Here is a 23705-nt window from a genome sequence, read left to right as displayed (position 1 = left end):
TGACCCTAGAACTTCTCCCCACTGGGAAATGGAAAGCGTGCAGCACTATTATCATGGTAGATGAAATATTCACGATGCACTCGCAACTGAGTCTATGAATCAGAGACCTATCTAACCACTGTTTTTATTGAAACGCATCAGCAGTCCTGAATATTTCGCCCAAACCATTCTAGCGGCAGCAGTGACAGCTGCTGCTGTTTGATTCGGTATTCTCTTTTTTCTTGCCTATGTACAGGTATCGCTTTTTGCACATAGCTCCACAGACATCCGAGTGGGTCCCCGGCTGTTCTGCAACTTGCTATTTCCTTAACTGAATTTAATGCCGTTTTCCAAATGGTCATAGCTAGCACTAATGAAAGAAATCTCCTATAGCAGAACTATTAAGCTTTCGTTCAGATTCCTGCTCAGCCATACTAACACTCATTGGGAAGCTTTGACCACTGGTTGTTTCTCAGCCTAGCTTACCTCCTTGGATACTTGTAATGGCAGAATTGGATAACGATACCCTGAGTTGTTTAGAGGTAAGGGAAGATTCAAATGTAGTCAATGGAGATGTAAGGTGGTTCGTGGTGAGCCAAAAAGATGTGTGACAACAGCAGGCTGAAATTGCAAAAATCAATCATTGTGTAATGCCCATTTCAAAAATTAAGGATGCTTTGCAAGTTTAGAGCAACCAGACTGATTTTCTCTCCTCACCACACCACAGATGCCCTGATGATCTAGGGGCAGACTGGATGGCTTGTTCCGGTTCCAGTTGGTTCCTTTCCTTTTTATAGTGTGCCGCTGATATGTAAAATGAAGTGGTTTCATTATGTGGTTGGAAAAATGGATTTGATGAGTCACAGATATCCCTATAATTTACGGGAGCGTCAATGCAGCTCTCGCTCCAAATTAATGCATTATTGAAGACAAGCCCTTTCAATAAAACAGCTGCCACAGCAAAAATGCTCGTTTAGATGTTTCTGTGAAGCACCCGTCAAAAGAAAGAAAACACCCAATTCTAGCAAAATGCAAAAAAAATTAAAAATCTAATCAGCTTTGAAATGTTAATTTTTTAAGAATTAAGAGAGTATCACTGCCCCAGCCTTTGGTGTGCTACATTCCCAAATCCGTAAAAGCATTCTTCCCTGCCTCATTCTTTCAATAACCTATAATGAGAGCGGAGAAACACCCGCTACAATTGCCACAGCTGCTCAGCAACACAGAACTCCTCCTTATTGTTTATGCCTTGCTGTTCTTGGGAAATGGAAGACCAAACAGGATACGATGAGGCGGCCATATTTGTTTATACATGAGTGGGGAAGTGTAAATAAAATATAATATCAAAACCAGGCTGGGAGAAACAGCACCGAAGGTGAGGGTTAGATGGGGATGGGGCAGGTTCAGCTAAGCAGACATGTTAACAAGCGTTGCTGCAACTGTTATGTTTAGGTTTGGTCTTTGGTCACCCTTTGACCATTTCAAATGGTTTTCAACCATAGTTACTCAATTGTTGCTATAGACTGTAGACTGATAGGGCTATTCTTTGGCAATGCAGTTGGTAGAACCAGAATGCCAAGAATATAGGAACTTCTGAGGAATTACATGATCTGCGACCCACCCCGCCCCGACTCCATTCCAGTTTCATTTATCCAAAGATGAATTTGAATGGACAGCTTACTATAGGAATAGCATACACTATTTCTGAAAATATGTGTTTGAATACATATTTTACTTCCTCATTCCATGGAACACTTCCTTGTGTCATATCCCATTTTTTTATTACTGAGAATCCTAACAAGACAGTCGTGCTCAGCAGGTTACAATATGTGCCTCATGGACTGTATTCTCTTAGTGGAACGCATAAATTCAGTGAGTGTCCCTTTAAAACACAATTTTGCTGATTCAGAATGTTTTGGTCTGCCTTGTTTACTATTATTTTTCATTCCACGCCAGACGTTGTATTCATTCATTTATTATATTTATATCTTTCATTTCCTTTTCAGCCGAAAAACCCAAGACAGCAAACAAAAAAGAAATATAACATACAAACTACTTAACTGGTTTCTTCACCTAGAAAATCTCATATAAACACTGATTACCAGGCTATTATTTTCATGCTTTTAATTTTCATCTCCTTTAAAAAACAAAGTGGACTCTTCCATTTTCATACAGGGTTGGTCCTTTATTAACATGATCTGGGAAGGGCAGAAATCAACTTCAAATGACATTACTGATTTAAGTGCTCAAGCAACATGCTGGACAGCCACCTTTGTTTAATGTCACTGGTTAACAATCCCATCCTAAGCTGAGTTATATCATTCAAAGATCACTGACTTCAAGAGAAGAGTGTAACTTTGCTTAGGATGGCACTGTAGGTTCACTCCGCACACGTTGGATAATGCACTTTCAATGCACTTTATCAGTCGTTTGAGGTGATTTTTTGTTCCACACACAAAAAAACCCGTTCCAAATGATCTATAAAGAGGATTGGAAGTGCATTATCCAACATGTGCGGAATCACTCATTATTCCACAGGAGTACAGTGACACATTAATAAAATTAATGACACAGTAATAAAATTTATTCCACAATAAGTTATTGAGTCAATGGAGCTGAGGCTTACGGGAGCTTCTGCTGGAATGAAGTTTGGTACTCGTTTAAGGAGCCGCTGGACTCTTGTTTTATTTTGCTGCTTCAGACTAACGCAACTACACATCTAGAATCACTGTAGATATGCTTTTAAGTCTGTGATTATTTCCATAAAGATATGCTTTAAAATACACTAAACTGTTGTTTTAGTCTCTTACATTTTAATGTTATCTTTTATACATTTAATATATTTCTCCATATTTCTATGCTCTCTACGGTGCTAAGCTGTTTGCATACAGTTAGATTTAAGAAAGAGTAAAAATAGGTTGACGTTTATATTTATGAGTTGACAACTGTAAAACCATACATTTCAAAACATACAATATGCAATAGTAGTTGTAGGGCCCTGATTTTTAGAACATTTATCACTAGCATCAGAAGAATCACTTATGCACTTGCAGGTTCAATCCTCTTGCTGTATTCTTTAGACATTAGGATGCAAAAAGAACTGCATATCAAAATCTCCATATAGTGACACTCCCAAAACATACATACAGTTCAACCTCCACTCCTGGCTCTCCATAACGGCTAGCTCATATTCACCCTTTGTTTTCATTCTCACCACCACCACCACCACCACCTCAGCCATCTCGTCAGATCTTGTCAGATCTTGGAAGCTAAGCAGGGGCAACCTTGGTTAATAATCGAACGGGAGACCTCCAAGGAAAACAAGGGTTGCAGAGGCAGGCAACGGCAAACCACCTCTGTTAGTCTCTTGCCATGAAAACCCCAGCAGGGGTCACAGTAAGTTAGCTATGACTTGATGGCACTCTCCCCCACCACCATGACCCTGCAGACTGCACTGTCAGAGCCGTTGCTTGCTCCCACTCCTCCTGTTTTTTGGGGGGAGGGGATCTGTTAAGGGTTTGGGAAAGAGGATACGAATGGAGGAGTGAAGTTTGTGTATGCATATGAATATTATGTTCCTCATTGAAGAGTATAATTACCTGAAAATCAGGACTGGCTATTCCTTTAAGTAAGTGAGGCACCGCCTTGGAGACCAAATTTTAAGCATCATATAAAAGAACAGCAATAATACTTTGGGCTGGCCCTGCTCACAAGCCAATATGTCCAGTATGATAGTCAGCCATATCACGTAGCCCATGTCAATCTATCACCAGTCCAGAATAAAGATGCAGAAAAATCATGACTGGTACAGTCCAGCCAAAGAAAGGGTGCTACTCATGTACAGATATCCGGGCCCCATCAGATCTTGCCCTCCCCCAAGCCATGTTGTTTCTTTCATTTCAAGTTCAATGCCGAAGAGCTGAAAGGGGAGGGACGAACGCTCCTGAGTGCTCATGCCCTCAGAAGGTCTTTGACAGCAATCTCTTGGGATTGCCCATGTGTAAAACAAAAAGACAGTGGGGTGGAGAAGCAGAGAGCTTTGTTTCACCACCTCTCTAGCAACTGGACTGCCGCTAGCACTCCCTGTTAAGCAGCCACAGTGTGAAGGAGAGCTCTTAAAGGGATCTGGTATATAGTGTGGCGGAAGAAAGGATGAACTGTTCTCCTCTGAAAAGCACCGGTTCCACGTGACAGCCATCATGTAAGTATGAACCATCCTCGAATGAATAGAAAACAGAATACAAATTCTTCAGAGCTAATCAGGTATCTTCTTAGAATACACTTAAGACATCTTCTTCTTGCAGAGACTGCAGATATCTTCTTACACAGTGCCACCATATATTTTCTTATCTTTTAAAATTTTGATATAATTTCATTTTTTCCTTCTCTACAAGCGTCTACAGTTTTTGCTTGTAGGATACATCAGTTATCCCCTCCCGGAAAGTGTATGATTTTCAAAGATAAATGCACGTAGCTAATCATAAGAGATTACACCAAACCAAATAAGTCAAAATTAGTAGATCCATGATGCTGTAAGACAAGAAAAGAGAAATCAGAAGGTCAATGTGAGCATCTTTGTAACTTTCTAAAAAAATAAGTTGATGGCAATGGATTTATGTATGTTCTTCTGAATGTTGACAACAAAATGTTGGCATTGATAATCCCATGGAAACTTTGCAAAGTTACAAAAATTCAGGATTATACCAATTTACAATAATCTAGATGCAACTGCCAAGTGTTATGGTCAAGTAAGTCGAGGAGATTTATTTAGAAAATGTTTTATTCACTTTACAAAACGAATGTTCTCAAAGCAAGGAACAACAATTTTTAAAAAAAACCAAACCCTTAACAACATCAACAACTGTGCTTTTGTCCCACTCAGAGCAGTGAGTACGTTCAGCGTTACTATTATCCCCACAAGACAACTGGGGAGCTGGAGCTGAGAGGAGTGGCTTACCCAAGGCTAAGCTCATGGCAGTGGTGGGATTCAAACCAGCAGAGTGCTGACTTGGAGCCCAGCCACTTGACCACTATGCTACAGCAGCTTCCATCCCAAATTTATTTGGCCATTATTCCCAGTGGGGGAAACTACCCGGAGGGCTGTGGACGGGCATAAAAACAAATAAAATTTATCAACCAATAGAAGGAAACAAAACAACTGAGATTTTGACCCGTTAACCACTTCCAGTCTGTGTATGTGTTTATTTCCAGATATTTATGAAGTCCATCAGGGACTGCTAATACGCACTTGTAGACGTCCACAGTCACCAAATGTTGGCCTTCATTGGTTGTTTCCTTCTCCTATTTATCAGCCCCTTCACTTACAAGAAGGCGTCTTCCCCTCTGTGAAATTTACCTTTAACTTTAGAATAGCAGGGCTCACAATGCACTGTGTTCTTGTGAATCCAAATACTGTCTCCTGCCTTCAGGTTTTCCAGAGGGCCTTTGCAGACTTCGCACTTGAAACACACACAAACACAAACCTTTAGTTATAAAAGTCTGTTGAGGAGAAATGCCCGGTGCAGAGGCATCTTTAATATATGACTATGATGCACGGAATGCAGAAGTCTCAGTAGAATTTTGGTATGACAGAACAAGAGCTGTTGGACAAATGCAGTCCTGCATAAATATTTTTTTCCTTATTACTGGACTGTCATATAGAATCAGTTAAAATCATTCCCAAATTCTTTCTTACCCACTCTACTTTTACTGCATTCCATTATATCATGATTCTTGGGGTAAATGCACGTAATATTGTCAGAGCAGTGATTTGGAAGTATGCTTAATGCGTTATTTTTAAAAACAGCTTTCCCTTTCCCAGAGCAAACTCTGAAAAACTGGTTCCGTGAGTTCACAGTGGGGTTCAGTTAGAACCTGGAAAAACCTGGTTATGGAGGAGGCCAACTGGCTGCAGCTTGTCGTGCCACCAACATTCTTTCCCAAGTTCCTAGAGCTAATATTGCAAATATCATAGTGCAACTGTCTAATTTTTTAAAAAACAAACTGAAGGAGAAGCAAATAAGCATGGGGGGGGAGGCAGAGTCCACTGTATGGAACACACCTGAGTCTTCAGCAATTGTTGAAACTAATGGAGCAATCCTAATCAGGTCTACTTGGAATTAAGACCCATATGATTCAATGGGATTTGCTCCCAGGAAAGCATCTTTAGGATTACAGTCTTTGTGAGATTCCATCAATCAATTAATTCAATTACTTTTAGTGGCATACAATAAAAGAGAAAGAAGAAAATGAATAGATAAATAAATAAATACAATAGGACAGAAAATAAGGGATCCCCACTGGTCAGACTCTACAGTCATATCACACTAAGTAAAAAGGAAAATATACACTAAACACTAGGTATTATAAACTTGTGCTCTTCACCTTAACTACTAACTAGACAACTATATAGATAACTAACTTTGTCAGTTATCTGGATGGGAGTCTACTGGAAGATCCATATGAGAAACACTACTTTTTTGAAAAAGCCATTTGAAAGGAGGAAGAGCAAGACAAACAGCTGAACCACTGTTTGGCTTGTACCAGGATATGCCAATTAGAGGTGTGCACAAGAAAAAACACATGTTTCCCACATATTTCCTATGTGGGAAACATTTCCAAGGATTTCCAGGCAAAGAGAAACTTTAAACAAAGGCAGCCCCTGGACAAAAACCAGGTCCAGTGCAAATCCCACTGCTAATGCAAGTTTTGCTAACAAAGTCCAACGTAACCAAACTACTGCAAGGTAATGTCAAACCAGAGAACCCCAATATCAAATGGAAGAATCCCAAACTGAAGCAAGGGGGGTGAAGCTTGATGGAGCCACAGAATTTAAAAAGGGGGCAGCAGCTTGAAGGGCTCTTTTGGAGCTTGGGAAGAGGGGTGAGATAGGAATCCACCTGCTGCCTCCTGTCCTCCCCTGGCCTCATGCCTCTTTCCTGCCATGCAGCAGAGCTAGCCTCTGCTTCACACCACTGCCCATCTCACTTGCTGCTGCTCCGCCTCTGCTGCAACTGCCTGCATTTCTACATTCTAGCCCAGTACTTCTGATTAGCAAGGTCTCAGCAGAGGTATTTCTGAGCCCTGCTACATGGATTCCTTGAGCTAGAAATCCCAAGTTTTGAACCTCAATTCTTATTCTTGCAAAAAAAAAAAAACAACGCTCTACACATCCATCCTTATTAGCTAGTCAAATGACTATAGTGCCTGAAAGCCCAAATACTGCCACATTTTCCCATGCTAGATCAGGGACCACATATGTCCATATGGGTCAAGTTATGTGCTAACAGTTCACCATCTTAATAATGCACAGCCATGACTATTTTATCTTTTATACCTGGAAGCAAGTTGCATGACAGCAGATCTGCAAGGCATCAAGGATCATCTTGGTGTCTGTGCCCAAGGGCTTCCGGCAGTAGGTGCACATTTCCTTTTCAATAACGGCCCTGTGTAAGAACAGAATTTATGGCGCATATTGCACAGAAAGGCCGGAAGCATTGGGGGCTTCATTGATGAGGGATGACATTAGTATTCCCACCCTACCCCCCTCCATCTCACGCCACTCATCGCTGTGCCTGTGAAGTTGGGGCTTGCATGGATGCTCTGAAACAGAACCGTCTGACGCCACTGAGAGGCACAATCCACTTGGGAATTCTTTTGAACACGGTCCATTGAAATGAATGGGATACTGCGTTAACTGGCTCCTGCTCGGTCTCCCTCCATTTCAACACATTATGTTCAGGAGGGCTTCCAGGTGGATTGGGGCCACAGTGCAGATCAACTCTACATGTCAATTTCTGGCTCGGTGGGTCAATATTTTGTTACACTGCTGGAGAAATGATCGCTTTGAAACATTGTTGCTAATTTTGTAGGCAATCAGTGAAGCGCCAAAGGGGAAGATTATGGTTTTACATTTCCTTCCTTCTATCCATCCATCCTTCCCCCAAAGAATCCCTTTAATCACTTTCACCTTAGAAGCAAGTCTAGCTGAAGTGCCGTATCACACATGCATGTTCATACTGGGCAACGAGTTGTATGTGTGAATGAACTGCACGTACTTAACAGCAAAGGCCAAACTTTCATATCCCTGGATCAATTCTTGTATTCTCCTGTCAATCATCAAGTATTCCACCGAGCAGAAATCATGTACGTGGAAACCTGGACAAAGCCTCAAGGTCAATTTGCAAAGTGCTTTTATCTCCCCCGCCCCTCCAGTGATAACAGACATGCGCATGCATGCACATTCTCTCTCTATATCCTACCTGTCAGAAGTTGAGTAAACAGTTTGAATGGATTTTCCATGGACGTTGTCTTCATAAGCATCACAGGGAAATTTGCTGCAATATAACAAACATGTGCCAAGTGAGGAACACTCATTTTCACTTTTCAGTTTTGCACTTGAGAGAGAATATCATCCATCAACATAAAAGCCATCGATGCAAACCAAAGGGCTGGCTGAAACAATACACTAACATAGAAAAAGTATATTTTAACATCCCTCTAAAAAGTCCATTTGAGAAAAAAATAAAGCATGGTAGAACAAAGCAAGACAGCACAATGTAAGAAAACATAAAATGCACTGTTTTATGCTTTGCAACATACTTCATTATTCCTCTGACTGTCTATTGCATGATCAGATGTCAGTCCATACAAGGGCAGCAATCACTGCCTGCTCGATACACACATCGGTGACAAACCGATGCAAAGATGGAAGGAAGATCAATATTGAATTAGGCAAGTGAGGTGCCACACATATATTTAAGGCCTCCCTATATGAAACTGAGTTGGTACAATTTCATGTGAGGACTATGCCACGTAGAAGAGTCAGCCTGAACATGCTGTACTTTTGTCTTTGTCCCCTATGCATTATTTAGAATTTGAGAAGCAATAAATAGAGTGTTCCCATTCAGCCGAATAGGAGAACATAAAGACATTTTCTGTCCTCTACCATTTTGAATCCTAACCAGACATTACATACAGGAGTATAAAATCATAACAACCACAACAATAACTGTGTTTATATACTGCTGTTGTAGATACATTAGTGCCCCACTCAGAGTGGTGAATAAGTCAGTGCTATTATTATCCCCACAATACAGCTGGGGAGCTGGGGCTGAGAGGAGCGGCTTATTCAAGGCCACCTGCAGAGTTCATGGCAGGAGTGGGAGTCAAACCAGCAGAGTGCTGACTCACAACCCAACCACTTAACCACTATGCTACAGCAACTCCAACCCAACATGAACAATATTAACCGCACAGCCCTTTAAAAATAGGAAAAGCCACTCTGGAGGGCTGATTCAGAACAGAAACACAGCAGTCAGTCAGAGAGAGTAATCATTTCTGTTATTTTCTGTTACAAATTGTCCCTACAAGCAGCCCCCCTCCCTCTGTGGAGTTCCAAATACATGTTCTAAGCAGAAAGAATTGGAAACAAACACAATTAACAGCTAGTTTGGCCCTTTGGCCTCCAGGGAAACAAAATACCTTCTTAAACTCCTTTTGTAAGACATGTAAGATAGCAACTAGGAGCTTAAACTGGAACTTCCCAGGCCTAATCCAGCCATGAACTTCGTAGGGGCCTTTACTCCCCCGGCTGGAGATTGGGACGCTGGCTCTTACCTCCCCTTCTTCTTCGCTCCCAGATGGCATGATGATGTCACTTCCAGGCAGTGACATCATTGCGTGGGTCAAAGGGCTGCCCGGGAGCACTCCCGCACTCACAAAGACCTGAATTGCCCTCCCACGGGGCCTGATTCAGCCCAAAACGGCCCCCCTGCAGGGCGCGGGAGTGTGCCGCTGTGGGGCATGGGAACACGCCGTGCTACCTGGGGGGTGCCCAAGGGGGCGCCCCCCACTGGCCTGGTAAGTGGGGGTGGGAGGTGGGAGCAGGGGATCCCCCGCCCCTGGTGGGGAAACGGCAAGCCTAAATTAGGCATTTGGCACATAGAGACCCATTACTTCACACTATGTTGCACTGTGGCCATAGCCTCTAAATATTGATCTCCCTAATTTCTCCTGGTATGCACTTAGCTTTTATTCTTTAGCCTGACATATCAAAACATTTCAAAGCCTTTAGTCAAAGGTTTCTGCACACTGAAGAAATCAGAAGCTTCAGGTTAGCCAAGCCACAGCTGAAAAATAACATTGCTTATGTTTAAACGGTTTCGTTTAAACAGTTATTTTTGAAATTAGTATATAAGGAAATATTTGGGGAAAATACTGCGAGTATTTTTCAGGTACCTATTCTCATATGTTCTTGTGTACACAATAGTTTCCTTTGGATGATAGCAACCGCTTGAGGCATTATAGCTGAAATACACACAAAAATGTAGAGAACTTCATTCTCTAAAAATAAATACACGTAAATGATCAGAAGAGAAGCCACCATAATAGCATTACTTCCTAAACCAGGATTCATTACTCATTTTAGGTCCCACTTTTGCCTGAACAGAACTCCTTTTTTAAATAACTGGATTGGCACAATATGCATATAACCACTCAGAAATCTGTACTGGTGAGAAGAATATGATTGGGGTAAATACATATACCATGTGTATACCATGAAGCAGAATGAGATGGGAATAAAATGTGCAGCCCGCTATGTCTACACTTGACCTACGCGCGGCCTGCTATGTCTACACTTCATGGTTGTTGGTGTTGAGCTGGCTGGGTTGGTCAAATGGGCCTGGGAAATAATCAACTACGCCCGTTCTGCAGGAGGGTCAAGTTCTGATGGCCTGTATTAAAAAAAGATCCTGCAAGTAGAAGACTAGGGCAGCAAGGAATAGGGCTTGGCTGGAATGTTCTTCTTCTCCTGCAAGCATTTTAATCCCAGGAGGCTTTCAAAAACATTATTCCTAATCACAGGCTGAAGTGGCAGAGACCCCTGTAGCACCTCAGATTTCTACCATCTTGGTCGGGAAGACCCAGCCAGAAGACCATTGACTAAAGACATGTTCTTATGTTGCTGGACCAGCATCTCCGCTCCTTCCCATGCCCATGGGTACCAGGAGAAGCCTGGGGCTACTAGAGAGGAGCTAGTCCGGTGACTCCCCCTCAGGCCACCATTAACCCCTCTTCTTGAAGAGAAGCTGTAGGTTGAGGTCTTGCCACACTGCCTAGGCTTTTCACGTTACTCCAGCAGTGCAGGAAGAGGTCTTACTACAAAACCTCCTACTTTGCTGGGGGGGTAAGTCGAGTATTGAATCAAAACTTACCAACTTTGTTTGTGTTACTTGGGAGTCTGGTTGCCTGTGTTGTCTCTCCAAGTGGTTTGGAGTATTTTACTTGTCCTTTTTTTATGATCTGTTCTTACAGGTGTGTATCATCACACTGTTTTCGCTAATACAGCTAACAGGTTTATTGAATGGATGCCTGTACTCCGCAAATGACAAGATGGTAAACGACTGACATAGATCCCCTTCATACAATACCATGCTGTGGGGGTGGGGTGGGGATGTATGAAAACAGAAACTACATAGATATTGATAATCAGATGGGTCTTTGCAGAGCTTTTTTCTGGAAAAAGAGGTGGTGGAACTCAGTGGGTTGCCCTTGGGGAAAATGGTCACATGGCTGGTGGCCCCACCCCCTGATCTCCAGACAGAGGGGAGTTTAGATTGCCCTCCGCGCCGCTCAGCAGCGCAGGGGGCAATCTAAACTCCCCTCTGTCTGGAGATCAGGGGACGAGGCCACCAGCCATGTGACCATTTTCAAGAGGTTCTGGAACTCCGTTCCACCGCGTCCCAGCTGAAAAAAAGCCCTGCGTCTTTGTCATAAAATCAGTACTCTAATTCATATCCCTTCTTCTGTAGGATGGCTTCCTTGGGGCCATACATTCTCTGTATGAAGGTGTGTGTGTGGGGGGGGGCACATTCAACCTGGAATTCTAGTGGAGCAGAGAGGAGTCTTAAAATGTTTTTCACCGTTTGGCAAGATGAGAACTGGCAACCAGTCCAAAGGTGTGTGTTCTCCAACGCATATGCAGCATATCACCACAAACATTCTCTCTATTCATTTAAAAGGAGAGGGAAGTTCTGTGTGTGACTTTTGAAACAAGTGGGCAAAATCTTACAGGAGGAGGTACTCCTTTTGTCTGTTAGAGCTCCAGTACCCATAAGGAGTAGCTAGATGGCAAAATGGACTTTCTCTGCACAATCTCTGTGTATTTAGGCTAGAGTCAGCATTTTGCCACTATGGGAAAATTCAAACAGTCCATTTATTAATTTAAACTATGTTACCTGGATCCTCGTGTAACCTGGTATGAATGGTTTGTGTCCACCTGTTTGTCTGGGACACTGACAGATTCACAGTCTTGTTCGAGAGTCCTGGGGAGGGGGGGAATTGAAGTAAGAAAACACAGAAAAGAGTATTCATTATTTTTGCCTTCTTATGCTACACATACAATTTTAAAAAGCATGTAAAGGAGACAGGGGAAAAACTTAGGGGGAAATTCCCCAAGAGCATGTGGTCACCACAAACTTTGACACTGGCTACTATGTCTTGGAGGACTGTTGTTTGGGGCTCAGACCTTACGCTCCACTCAGTGAATGATTCTCAGTGCCAACCACTATTTTATATGCACTGTGTGTACTCTGAACTAAGTCTCTTCACTGTTCCTCCAGTCTAGCGCAGCGAAGCTCATCTGAGAGCCAAGAATGAAGACCATTCTTTGTATACATCTTTGGCAACATTCCTACTCGTGGTTTGAGGTGACTCGCTCTGAAGTAGAAGAGATTTTATAGCCACAATGCAAGTGCTCCTCCGACGGCCTCATTCTTTCAAACAGTCTACTGTCTAAAGGGCCTACTGTGGACAAGGGAAGCAGGCAGCCGTGCTGGAGGGCACCGCAGGTGAAAGGAAATGGAGGGGTAGGAAACTGGAACAGAGGGTTCTCTCTTCAGTCTCATTTAAACAGAAAACTGAAGAGGCAAAAGCATGCCAACAAAGGATTTGCAAGAGCTATAGATCTCTGGCGTGCAATACCAGAGTGTGTGTCTCTCCGTGTGTGTTTCAGGTCTTATTGAACTTAATTAACACAAATTATCATACTCTAATGATCACTAACACTGAAGATCTTTGCATTTTCATATGGAAATAAACCCCATAGAGCACAGTAGGCCTTATTCTTTTGTAAACATGCTCAGGACATGGGTTGCGCAAAGAACATGTCTAGATGAACATAGAACCACCATGTATACCTTGATTACTATTTACAAACCACTGTCTCCATAGAATTCAGTAGAACTGATAAGTTGCTTGTGGGTTGCCATCAAATTAAGGTTGCCAGATCCCTATACCCTCCTGGCAGGGGAGACGGGGGACCTGGAACTTACCTTGAGGGTAAATCCCATGCACGTGCAAAGAGTGTGCAATACCGACACTGGCACAATGACATCACTTCCAGGAAGTGCCATCATCACGTCAACAGCAGGCATGCTCCCATGCTTTGCATGGGGGTTAATTCAGCCTGTTGGGGGTGCAAACTAGCCCCTGAGAAGTACAGGCACATGACCTTCTCCACGCATGATGATGTCACTTCAGGAAGTGACATCATTGTGGCCAGCGGGAGCATATCTGCTGCATGCTTGCCTGGGAGGTTCCTTGCCTCCTGGGCCCGTTTCCTGCAGATTTCCCCCCTGCTGGCAGAGTAGGGGCATAAACCAGGGGATCCCCACCCCCACCGGGGGACTTGCAGCCCTACATCAAAGGCATTAGCATGATGCCTTGGCAAATATCAATAGGCTTTCCAAAGTTAATGTACAATCCAATCCCCCATGATCCATGCACATCCATTGCTCATGTTGTTCTGCACAAGAGATTCCCCTAATGTCAGCGTTCTTCTCCTGTGGGTTTCTGTCCCACATGTACAGAGCCATGCTTGCATAAGAATCGTGCCAGCAAAATGCACACAGGGCAAGGAGTAGTAGTAGAACATGCTCTTAATTCCTTGCATTACAGAACATATAACAAATACATCCGCCCTTTTAACAACATACATTTTGTACTTATTTATTTATTTACCATATTGTTATTCCTTCTGTCATGGAACTCAAGACGACTCCAAAAAAGAATACTCAGTAGTATCCATAACAACCATCAAAGCACAATCAAGTAATCCCAGCAGCCATAAAATGCGCTTAATCCACTCCAGAAAAACAACTCCACTGTACCCCACAAACACTGAGTCTCCCTTCAACCACCCAGTGCCAATTCTCCAAAACATCTCCAAAACAGCCCTGATAACCAGCTTTGCTTTGCATTTCTTTTGAAAGGTCACCAGTGAGGGAGCCCTCCCTACTTCCTCATACACAGAAATTGAACCAGAGAACATTTGGGAAGGAGTGCAATTATAGTGGGTGAGAAAACAACTATGAACAACATGGTTGGAGAGCTACCTAGCTTTTTTAAACATAAGATGCATTGTTTTCAATAGGTCATGGATAGCAGATAGTCCAAGACTATACTTGCTGAAAGAAATTAGATTTCAGACTCACCACTTTTTATTTTGATCCACAGTAGATGATTTGATTACAATGAGATCATCAAGTTGTTGGCTTCTGTTAAAGATAGAAGATATCCTTGCATGAAACCCCCAAACATTCTTTTATTGGATATTGGGACTGATATTATTAAGGGAGAGGGGATTACAGCTTGATCGAAACACCATTTCTTTCAAGTAATTTTAACAATGTTTCTTCTTAATAGCTAACGGCTAACATCCACTTGGAAGTAAGTGCCACTGTATTCTGTGGGGTTGTCTTCAAAGTTAATATTTATGTATTCTGTGGGGTTTGCTTCACAGGATTGCAGCCCAAGTCAGCTAATATCTAATCTCGAATGCATTCTGTAAAAGTAATTCCAAGATTATTGAGAAGTATGTTTATAATCATCCTCACCTGGATAGCCCAGGTGAGCTTGATCTCATCAGATCTCAGAAGCAAAGCAGGGTCAGTCTTGGTTAGTAATTGGATGGGAGACCTCCAACGAAGACCAGGGCTGCAAAGGCAGGCAATGGCAAACCACCTCTGATAGTCTCTTGCCATGCCAAGTTGGCTATGACTTGATGGCACTCTCCAACACCACTCCACCACATCTTTATAATCATTCCATCCTAACCACCATGGGTACAAATCTACCAAGCCCAAACTCCAGAAACAAGGAAGTGGAAGTTTCCTTGCAGTTAGGGCAGGGCATGAAAATTGTATTCGGAGTTTGAACTAGGGTTTCCAACTCAGGTTTGGAAAATTCCTGGAGATTTGGGGCAGTGCCTGAGGAAAGCAAAGGTCGAGGAGAAAGCTCCATGAGGATATGACACCACAGAGTCCACCCTCAAAAGGTGCCATTTCCTCCTTGATGGGAGGGAAGTACAGATAGAGAAAACACACAACAATAGCCTGTATGTGCTAGGGTTGCCAATTGTGAGTTGGGGAATTCCTGGAGATTTGGGGGTGAGGACTGGGAAGAAACCTCAGCAGGCAGTCTACCCTCCAAAGCAGGCATTTCCTCCAGGGGAACTGATCTCTGTAGTCTGGAGATCTGTGGTAATTCCAGGAAAACTCCACACCCCACCTGGTAACCCCTTCCCCAAGATAGCTGTGCCTTGACACAACAGACGTTCCTGTCCACAAGCTCCCTTCACCTTCACTCCTGGAGAGGAAGGGGATATGCATTTTTTTTTGCATGCATTTTTTTTGCCGGAACCCGGCTGTGGTACGGAAGTGAATGGGGGTGGCATCATATTCAGAAGCACCTTGCACCCATGGCTGCACTTAGGGGTACTGGTACATCTTTTTAGCTCAAAGGAATATGTAAAAGCACAAGTAATACCTACCCTTAGGCAGGCTTGCATGATGCATAAGAAAGAGAGTTAAAGGCACTACCTTTTGTTTTGTGGTGCAGTGTTATTTACATCAATGAAGTCATCGAGATCTTGTCCCCTGTGAGAAAAACAAGAAGATAAGCATCAGAATGATGGTAAGTATGGCTTCTTTGGGGGGAGGGGGGAGAGGGAGAGAGAGAGAGAGAGAGCTGACTGCACACATACCCAGGAAAGAATCACTGGTAGAACCACAGGTCACATATTTGCCAGCTACTGAGAAGTTATCCCTAGTCTGCAAAGGGATTTATATTTTAAGTACTGTAAGAATATTCTTATAGATTATGGCCATTTCCACACGGCTTACCTTCCCTTGGAATGACCCAGAACATCGAGCAAAAAACACAGAAGATCGCGTTTTCTTGCACAAGATTTGCGCGACGTCGCGCAAATCTTGCGTGAGAAAATGTGATCTTCCACGGTTTTTGCACGATGTTCCGGGTCATTCCAAGGGAAGGTAAGCCATCTGGAAATGGCCTATGTAACTGCTAATAACTCCAACAATATTTTACTCTTCCAATATTTGAATATATTAACTCTTTTGAATGGTTTCTCTTTCCCTGGCTGTCTTCACACTGCTTACTGGCCATGGAACATCACGCCGAGCTCCCAAAATGACAGCGTCTTCCTGGCGCAATTTTGCACGAGAACGGTAGTTCTCACGCGAAATTGCACCAGGAAGATGCTGTCGTTCCGGGAGCTCGGCACGATGTTCCGTGGCCGGCAAGCAGTGTGAAAACGACCCCTGATTCAGTGTCATGGCAAAAACCAAAGATTTCTGAAAGTTTGATACCAGCATATTAACCCACAAGGGTTCATTAGTGTTTTTTACCCAATTATAAGACATGGGTGTGGTCTTCTGATTGGGTAGACCCTTTGTCCTTAGCCTCCATCAGTCCTTAGCCAGTGATGGGGTGAAATACCAGGTTGCTATGAAAACAGCCTTGCCTCAAGCTAATGTGGTATTGCAGTGGATTAGATTCGACGTTTCTGCTTCTAGAGTAGGGGCCAATGGCAAGAGCTACGCTGTAACTATGAAAAATAACTTCCATATCTTTTCCTGTCTCTGGCCTTTTCAGTTGTTATATTCTGGGCAGAATTCTGAACCTGATACAAGACTCTTGGGTGCATGCACATTCTTACCCTTGGGAAGAAAGTAATGAGTGACTTATCAGAATGCAAGATATAAGTTCTCCTAATAAATAAGTATAATTAGTGGAAAGGCAGGATATAAATGTGATCAACAGTGTCTTAAAATCCTTATATAATCATAATATATTCAACACAATAGTACATTTTTATCCCCTCCTTTTTCCAAGGAGTCCAAGGTGGGCATACATGGATCTCTCTTCCCAGCTGAATTCTCATACAACCCTATGAGGTAGGCTGTGCTGAGAGACTGTGGCCCGAAGACACCCAACCAACTTCTTGACACTGATATAAATAATAATAATATAAACTATTACTGGACATGCGGCTTATAGCAAAAATAGTGATGAATTCTCACCTACTTTCAGGAACCTTGAAAATGGATGCCAAATACATAATCCCTGGCAGATGTGGACCTCAGAGTCACATAGATGGCTCTGCAGCTTATTTGAGAGCCCAGCCTTTTTGTAGTAACACTGACAGCCTTTCAGAACCGTTGTAGATAGAACTGGAAAATCCTGCTACTAGTCCTTGCCTAAATATTGTTTTGACCATTCCTCAGTGTCATATGTAACCTTGTTTCCTGCTTCAATTATTCCCCAAGGCTCTTCATTAAACGGGCCCTTTTTTGGTTCTCTGTTCTTAAAGGAACAAGTAGTTGGTAGGGACCTAGTATAGGTACAGTAGTTAAGAGTACAATTCTAGGGATGGTGGAACATGACTTTTTCTGAGACAACAGCAAACATGGCAGCATTCTCCCTCCCCTGCAAAATCTCAGGCTTGCAGGGCACCTCCTGTATCTCCCTTACCTTGTAAAGATTGCAACTTTTAAACGGGGCTATGCACATTTATCCACATGTGGGGTCTCCATGACTCCATAATCTGTACCCCTCTTTCAGTCTAGGGATGGGACTGCAAAGTCAGGGACAACCTGTGCTAACCATGGTGCAATCTGGGTCATATTCAACTAGGAAGGTATGGATGGGCCAGAGGCTTGCTACCGCTGTTCCATACAGCCATTCTCACCAGAAAAGCAACTTTTGATGAAGCTATAATATTGTGAAACCTACATGCCCCATAAATACTGTATACACACCACGAAGAGATGGTTCACACAGTCAGTTTCTGTCTCTTTCTCATGTTCCTCAAGTGTCACCAAGAATGGAGGTCTTGTATAAATCAGGATTTCCATGAATACAGCCAACGCCTCTCAGAAGAATTGTCTAATTGTGGTTGTGCCAGTGAAATTGCTATTGAGAAGCAGTGGCTGTGTATCTGGTATGACTTCCACTGAATTATTATTATTATTATTATTATTATTATTATTATTTATAAACCGCCCATCCTCAGGGAGCAACGCACAGAGACAAAATTGTCCACATGAACAGCTCAAACAGACTTAAAAGACACATGGTTTCCCCCTTCATTAGTGCAACAGAAAGTGCAGGGATAGAAAATTCAGGCAGAAAGGTATACAAATAGAACATTAATTACACCTTCAGTGACCACTGACTTTCAGGATACGGAACAGATATCCATGTGAAAATACAGCAAGACGATCTGCCCTGCTGACAAATTTCGACACTGAACTGCTCCTTAGAGTCTCTCTACACGAGGCCTCTTACACGAGGACGCTCAAGTGAAGGGAGACGCAATGTTAGCTGGGAAGGGTAGTTTAAAACGTTAAAAAAGAAGGGGAGGTGAAATTGACAGAACCTTTGGGGAGGCAAAGATGAAATAAACAAACCCTCTGAGGAGTCACCTCTGCCAGCTCTAGAGAGGTGAAACTGACAGAGTCAAAGGCTCGGTCTTTTTAAACTATGCTTCCCGGCTAACATTGTGTCTCCCTTCACATGAGCATCCTCGTGTAAGAGGTCTTGTGTAGAGAGGCTCTTATTTACCTTATGTAGGTTGATTTGTGGAGCACAGGTGGACAAGACACGGAATTTCAAGTAAGGATTTCTTTTTAGTTGGTTTGCTCTTGCTTTCCAAAATTAATTCAGTCTCTGATTCTTTGTAATAATGAGCAAGCTGTCATATGTTGAATGGGGAAAAATCAGTATTTCATCAAGGATTAGCCTATGAGCTCATAATGTCAATATTTGGATTTACTTTTTTGACCTCTGTGCAGTGAGTGTATAGGCTTGGAATAGTTCTTTGTGAACTATTTGTGTGATAGCTTTGTTTTGTTGTGACAAAAGTGTCTCAGAGTTGTCTCAGAGCGGAACCACAAGTGACAAAAGGCACAGGTTGGACACTTGTCAGCTTCCCTCAAGTTTTGATGGGAAATGTAGGCAGCTTGGTGGAAAGTTGGACAAGTGACAGTTGGAAAGTCCATTGGACAGCAGATGGAGAACCAAGCTGCAAGACCAGGATGCCTACATTTCCCATCAAAACTTGAGGGAAGCTGACAAGTGTCCAATCTGTGCCTTTTGTCACTTGTAGTTCCGCTCTCATTCATCAAAATGATATACTGAGACATGCTTGCATATCCATTTCCATGTTTATCAAGGAAGAATAAGTCCAATAGGAGGAGCAAATAGAAATATACCAAATAAGTGTTTCAAGCTGTAGGTGCTTCTGACCCACATTGCTTCCAAAATCTAATAATCTTCTACAATGCTGTAGTTGTGTAGTTCTCCTTACAACACATATCTAATTATGCTATTTATCCCACTCAACAACGCATTAATTTGCCAACAGCCAACAGAAAAACGAAAGCTATTGTTTCTAAAGCCCTTTCTTTTACTTCTAAAAATAAATTCACACCAATATAGAAACAGAGCTGTGTATGATCTTTTAATTCTGCCATTGGTCTTTGAATTTGTTTACTGAGAATTTAACCTGCTTCAGATCTTGTAATCTATTTTGGTTGCTAGCCAAGGAACCCTGGGATCTGGAGTTTAATAAAGGACCTAGGAATTGCCTTAATACCCTTGCCAAAAAAAATATTCAGAAGCCTCTTCATAGGATACAATGGAAATTGCCCAGTTAGATCTGCCATGTTCAAGGCCTTTTCTCTATTAATTGTATCGTATTTGGGAAACTTTTTTCTTTAGGCAGCTTTATATGCTTAACTCGGTAGCTTTCAGAATGTTTTATCCGTATTTTAACTGTATTTTGAGTTCCCCGCTTTGAGAACTTTGAAAGGTGGTAATACATTCTCAAAATAAATAAAATAATGTCGGTTTTCAACCTAGATTAAATTAGTAACACAAATGTGATCCTTGATTGCGAGACTTACCCTTTGTTATATCCGTTGGGTGAAGGATTCACTTTGATGAGATCATCGAGGGTTCTAAAGTTTGAAATAGAAACAAAAGCAGTTGCAGTCAGTGCACCTGATTTTTTTTTTTTAGATTAAAAGGGGAAGGAACCAGTCTGTACCCAGCATATGAATTACCTTGAGATCAGTTTCATTATTCTAGCAAATTTGCATGAGAAATTGACTGCCCTAACAACTTCTGAAATCAGAAATAAAGCCACAGAGGGAAAGGAATGTCTGTCTGCCACAGGAGTATTATAAATAATGTGGATAAAAGTCAGGTATATGTGGAGGCTAGAGACCTGAACCCTGAAAGGTGTGAGGATTTCTCAGTAAGTTGGAACTTTCTAAGTCAGAGAGTCTGCCTTAACAGAAACAGGCATGTACAGAGGGAGGGACAGAGGAATCACGTTTTTATCTATTTACTTTGAGTTCCCTTGTTTGCTTTGGTGCTTAAAAGTGTGTGAACATTTTTTCCCTTTTATTTAATACTTGCTCTGACTCTCAAAAGCTTATCCCCTGAAATTCTTGTTGGTCTCTTAAGGTGTCACTGGACTCTGGATTTCAAATGCTAGTTCTAATCAGCTTTGTGCCACTAGCATGCTGGGTCAAGCACCAGATAGCGACTTCGTTTGACATTACCCTGTTAAGTTATAATGGGGACCCTTGTGGGAAAGCACCGGCTCCGCAAACAGAGGAAAACAGTTGTTTAGACAAAGTTTTTAATGGTTAACTTCTTTGCCTTAATTGGCTGCTGTATTTGTTCTTTTCCCACCAAAATTCTTTCAGACAGTTCTATTGATGTATTAATTGTATTTTGTGTTTCCTGAGAACTGAGAATTGTTGGATAAAAGGAAGATTATAAACACTACATAAATAAATCAAGATGCGTAGCCGTGTTTGTCTGTAGCAGTGGGAAAAAGCAAGAGTCCAGTAGCACTTATAAGACTAACAAAATATTTTGTTAGTCTTATAGGTGCTACTGGACTCTTACAAAAACAAGGTGATGCTGGTTTCAAAACTGGATTCAGCTTGGGGCACAGATGCGTCCCTCGACTTACCCCTTGTGACATCCGTTAGATGCAGGTTTCGCTTTGATGAGGTCATCCAAGTCTCTTCAAGAGGAAGCAGGAAGAAAGGTTGCAGTTAGTACATCCGAACTTGTATTTTGGATACAGAGGCTGGGGCGAGGGAGGAATCAAAACAGATCAGCTCCGTTTTTCTAGTATCCGAGCAAATTTGCACGAGTGAGGAAGTGTAGCAAAACAGGACTGGTAGAATTATAAAATCAAGAGCGGATCTGTCCCAATTGCTTTGCATAATAGGTCGCTTTATTTTGCAACAAACACAACTACTGTGAACGGACTGCTCGACAACGCAACCCCATCTTGGAAGACGAGCTTGGATCACAGACTCGGAGAGAAATGTTTACATAGACAATAGGATCTCGAAATGCAATGGTAATATTCTAGGCGCCATGTGGAAGATTGGTAGGGAAGGAAGCCTGGAATCCCAGCTCTTGGTCCTTATGTCAACATGCTACAGGGTCCAGGAAGGAAGGGGAGGAAGGAGAAGAGTATGGTCTAAATAGGCCCAGGGTTCCCAACCACGCTTTTCTTGGCTTCATGTGTTTCTTACCAACTGTCTACACTGGGAACTCTTAGGTTCCCAACAATGCAATCCTAATCAGACTTCAATGGCTTTAGAAGGGTGTAACTCTGCTTAGGACTGCATTGCAAGTTCCTGTCTTCTCCTGTCTTCTCTTCCTGTCTTCACCAGGGGTCATTTTGTAGGAAAAGAGCTGGAGGAACTCATTAGCATAACTTATTAGCATAACTCATTAGCATATGCCACACCCCCTGACATCGCCTATCCTGGCTGTTTTGGACCCAATCCTGGCCATTCAGGGCTGAAATTGGGCCCAAAATGGCAAAAAGGGCTGAAAATGGCGGAAAAGGGGCCCAAAATGGTCAGGATCAGGCCACTGCTGAGTGGGAGAGTGATCCACCATCTGTCAGAGGCCCGATCTGGGCTGTTTTGGCCCCAATCCAGGCTGAAACAGGCCCCAAATGGCCAAGAGTCAGGTGGACGGGGCCAGCTGACATGTGACCTCTTTGGGGAACTGCTGGAACTGCGTTCCTGTGCATTCCCACTCAAAATGAGCCCTGATCTTCACCCACCAACTGGAAGTGAATGACATGAAAGAACCTCCTCAATCTTACCCCCTTTGACTATTGGCATCTGCAGGCTTGCCTTGGATGAGATTGTCCAGGTCCTGGCTTCTTTGGAGATGAAACATTATCAGTGAAAATAAAAATGGAAAAATAAAACTGTCAAATAGTTAAAATTATTAACTTTATAAAATTATTAATTTTATATTAAAAGCAAATAAACTGTGGTGGCAGTGGAAAGCACTGTATATTCACAGCTGACTTATGGCCAACCCTGCTGGAGTTTCCAAGACAAAGAAATGAACAGAGGTGGTTTGCCATTCCCTGCCTCTGCAGCCCTGGTCTTCATTGGAGATCTCCCATCAAATTACTAGCGAAGGCCGACCCTGCTTAGCTTCTGAGATCTGATGAGAGTTTGATTTTACTGACCAATACAAATGCTAATCTTCCTTAATGATGAGCCTCCCACTGCCTTGCCCTGAACACTGTGGTATGGCTCAGACATGCATTGGCTTGGGGCTCTGACTTGCACCCTCCCTCCCTCCAGCAGCTCTGACTCCCATGCTCCCTAGACCAAGGAAGGATGTCTAAGGGACAGGGGGAAACCTGCTTTCAATGCTTTTCTCTGGAGAACTCTCAAGGATAACAGGAAGAGGAATAACCACCACTTACATCACTTGCCTGCACACAGGAAGTGACGTCAGCATGTCGGGATGCAGCTGACACCCCTCCCATTTCCTGCCATCCCCCCCCCCCCTTGCAGGCCAGTCGAGAGGCAGCAAGAAGCATCTGTTGGTGGCCGGGAGCCCTCTACCACCAGAAGGGCTTGGCAAACCTGGGAGGAACTCCAGTGTAAGCTTAGCGAAGCAAACTGTAGAGGGACAGAACTGCAAGTTCCAACATAATTACTAGGTGGCAACCTAGTAACTGCCTGCTGTAGTTGTTCTTTTCCTGCATTATCTCTTTATCTACTTTATCTATCACCCGCCTTTCTTGCTGAGACTCAAGGCTGATTAAAAAACTTAACCGTTTTAACAGTATAAGACATCTTGCTTGGATAGGTTTATTGGTGTTTATTGGTGTTTTAATTGCATGTTGAGTTCCCTGACTAGAGAATGGATTACAAATGAGTGGAATATAAAGTGAAGAGTGTTTCAAAACTAGATCACGTTTGTAACACAGATGGGCTCCTCCTTTGCAAGACTTACCCTTTGCTATGTCCATTCGATGAAGGTTTCACTTTGATCAGCTCATTCAGGTTTCT

General features: G+C 42.7%; 1 protein-coding gene across 5 annotated transcripts in view; it reads right to left on the bottom strand.

Annotated features, from left to right (window-relative positions):
• Nucleotides 1–1938: 1938 nt before the first annotated feature.
• The window catches only part of SCEL (sciellin), an 82119-nt gene continuing 60352 nt past the window's right edge, over nt 1939–23705 (bottom strand). For 3 of the 5 annotated variants that reach the window (XM_054974300.1, XM_054974301.1, XM_054974305.1), the window contains 12 exons: nt 23650–23703; nt 22493–22552; nt 21332–21385; nt 20250–20303; nt 15861–15917; nt 14475–14537; nt 12219–12305; nt 10219–10287; nt 8241–8315; nt 7316–7424; nt 5336–5438; nt 1939–4509 (listed from right to left, as the gene is read on the bottom strand). In XM_054974300.1, coding sequence (XP_054830275.1) covers nt 4493–4509; nt 5336–5438; nt 7316–7424; nt 8241–8315; nt 10219–10287; nt 12219–12305; nt 14475–14537; nt 15861–15917; nt 20250–20303; nt 21332–21385; nt 22493–22552; nt 23650–23703 — 802 coding nt within the window. In that variant the 3' untranslated portion in view covers nt 1939–4492. The remainder of the gene's footprint in view (nt 4510–5335; nt 5439–7315; nt 7425–8240; nt 8316–10218; nt 10288–12218; nt 12306–14474; nt 14538–15860; nt 15918–20249; nt 20304–21331; nt 21386–22492; nt 22553–23649; nt 23704–23705) is intronic. The other 2 variants (XM_054974302.1, XM_054974304.1) reach the window with 2 other exon arrangements.

This window comes from Eublepharis macularius, chromosome 3 (genome assembly GCF_028583425.1).
Source record: "Eublepharis macularius isolate TG4126 chromosome 3, MPM_Emac_v1.0, whole genome shotgun sequence".
NCBI classification, from domain to species: Eukaryota; Metazoa; Chordata; class Lepidosauria; order Squamata; family Eublepharidae; genus Eublepharis; species Eublepharis macularius.
This window is presented reverse-complemented; position numbering and strand designations above follow the sequence as displayed.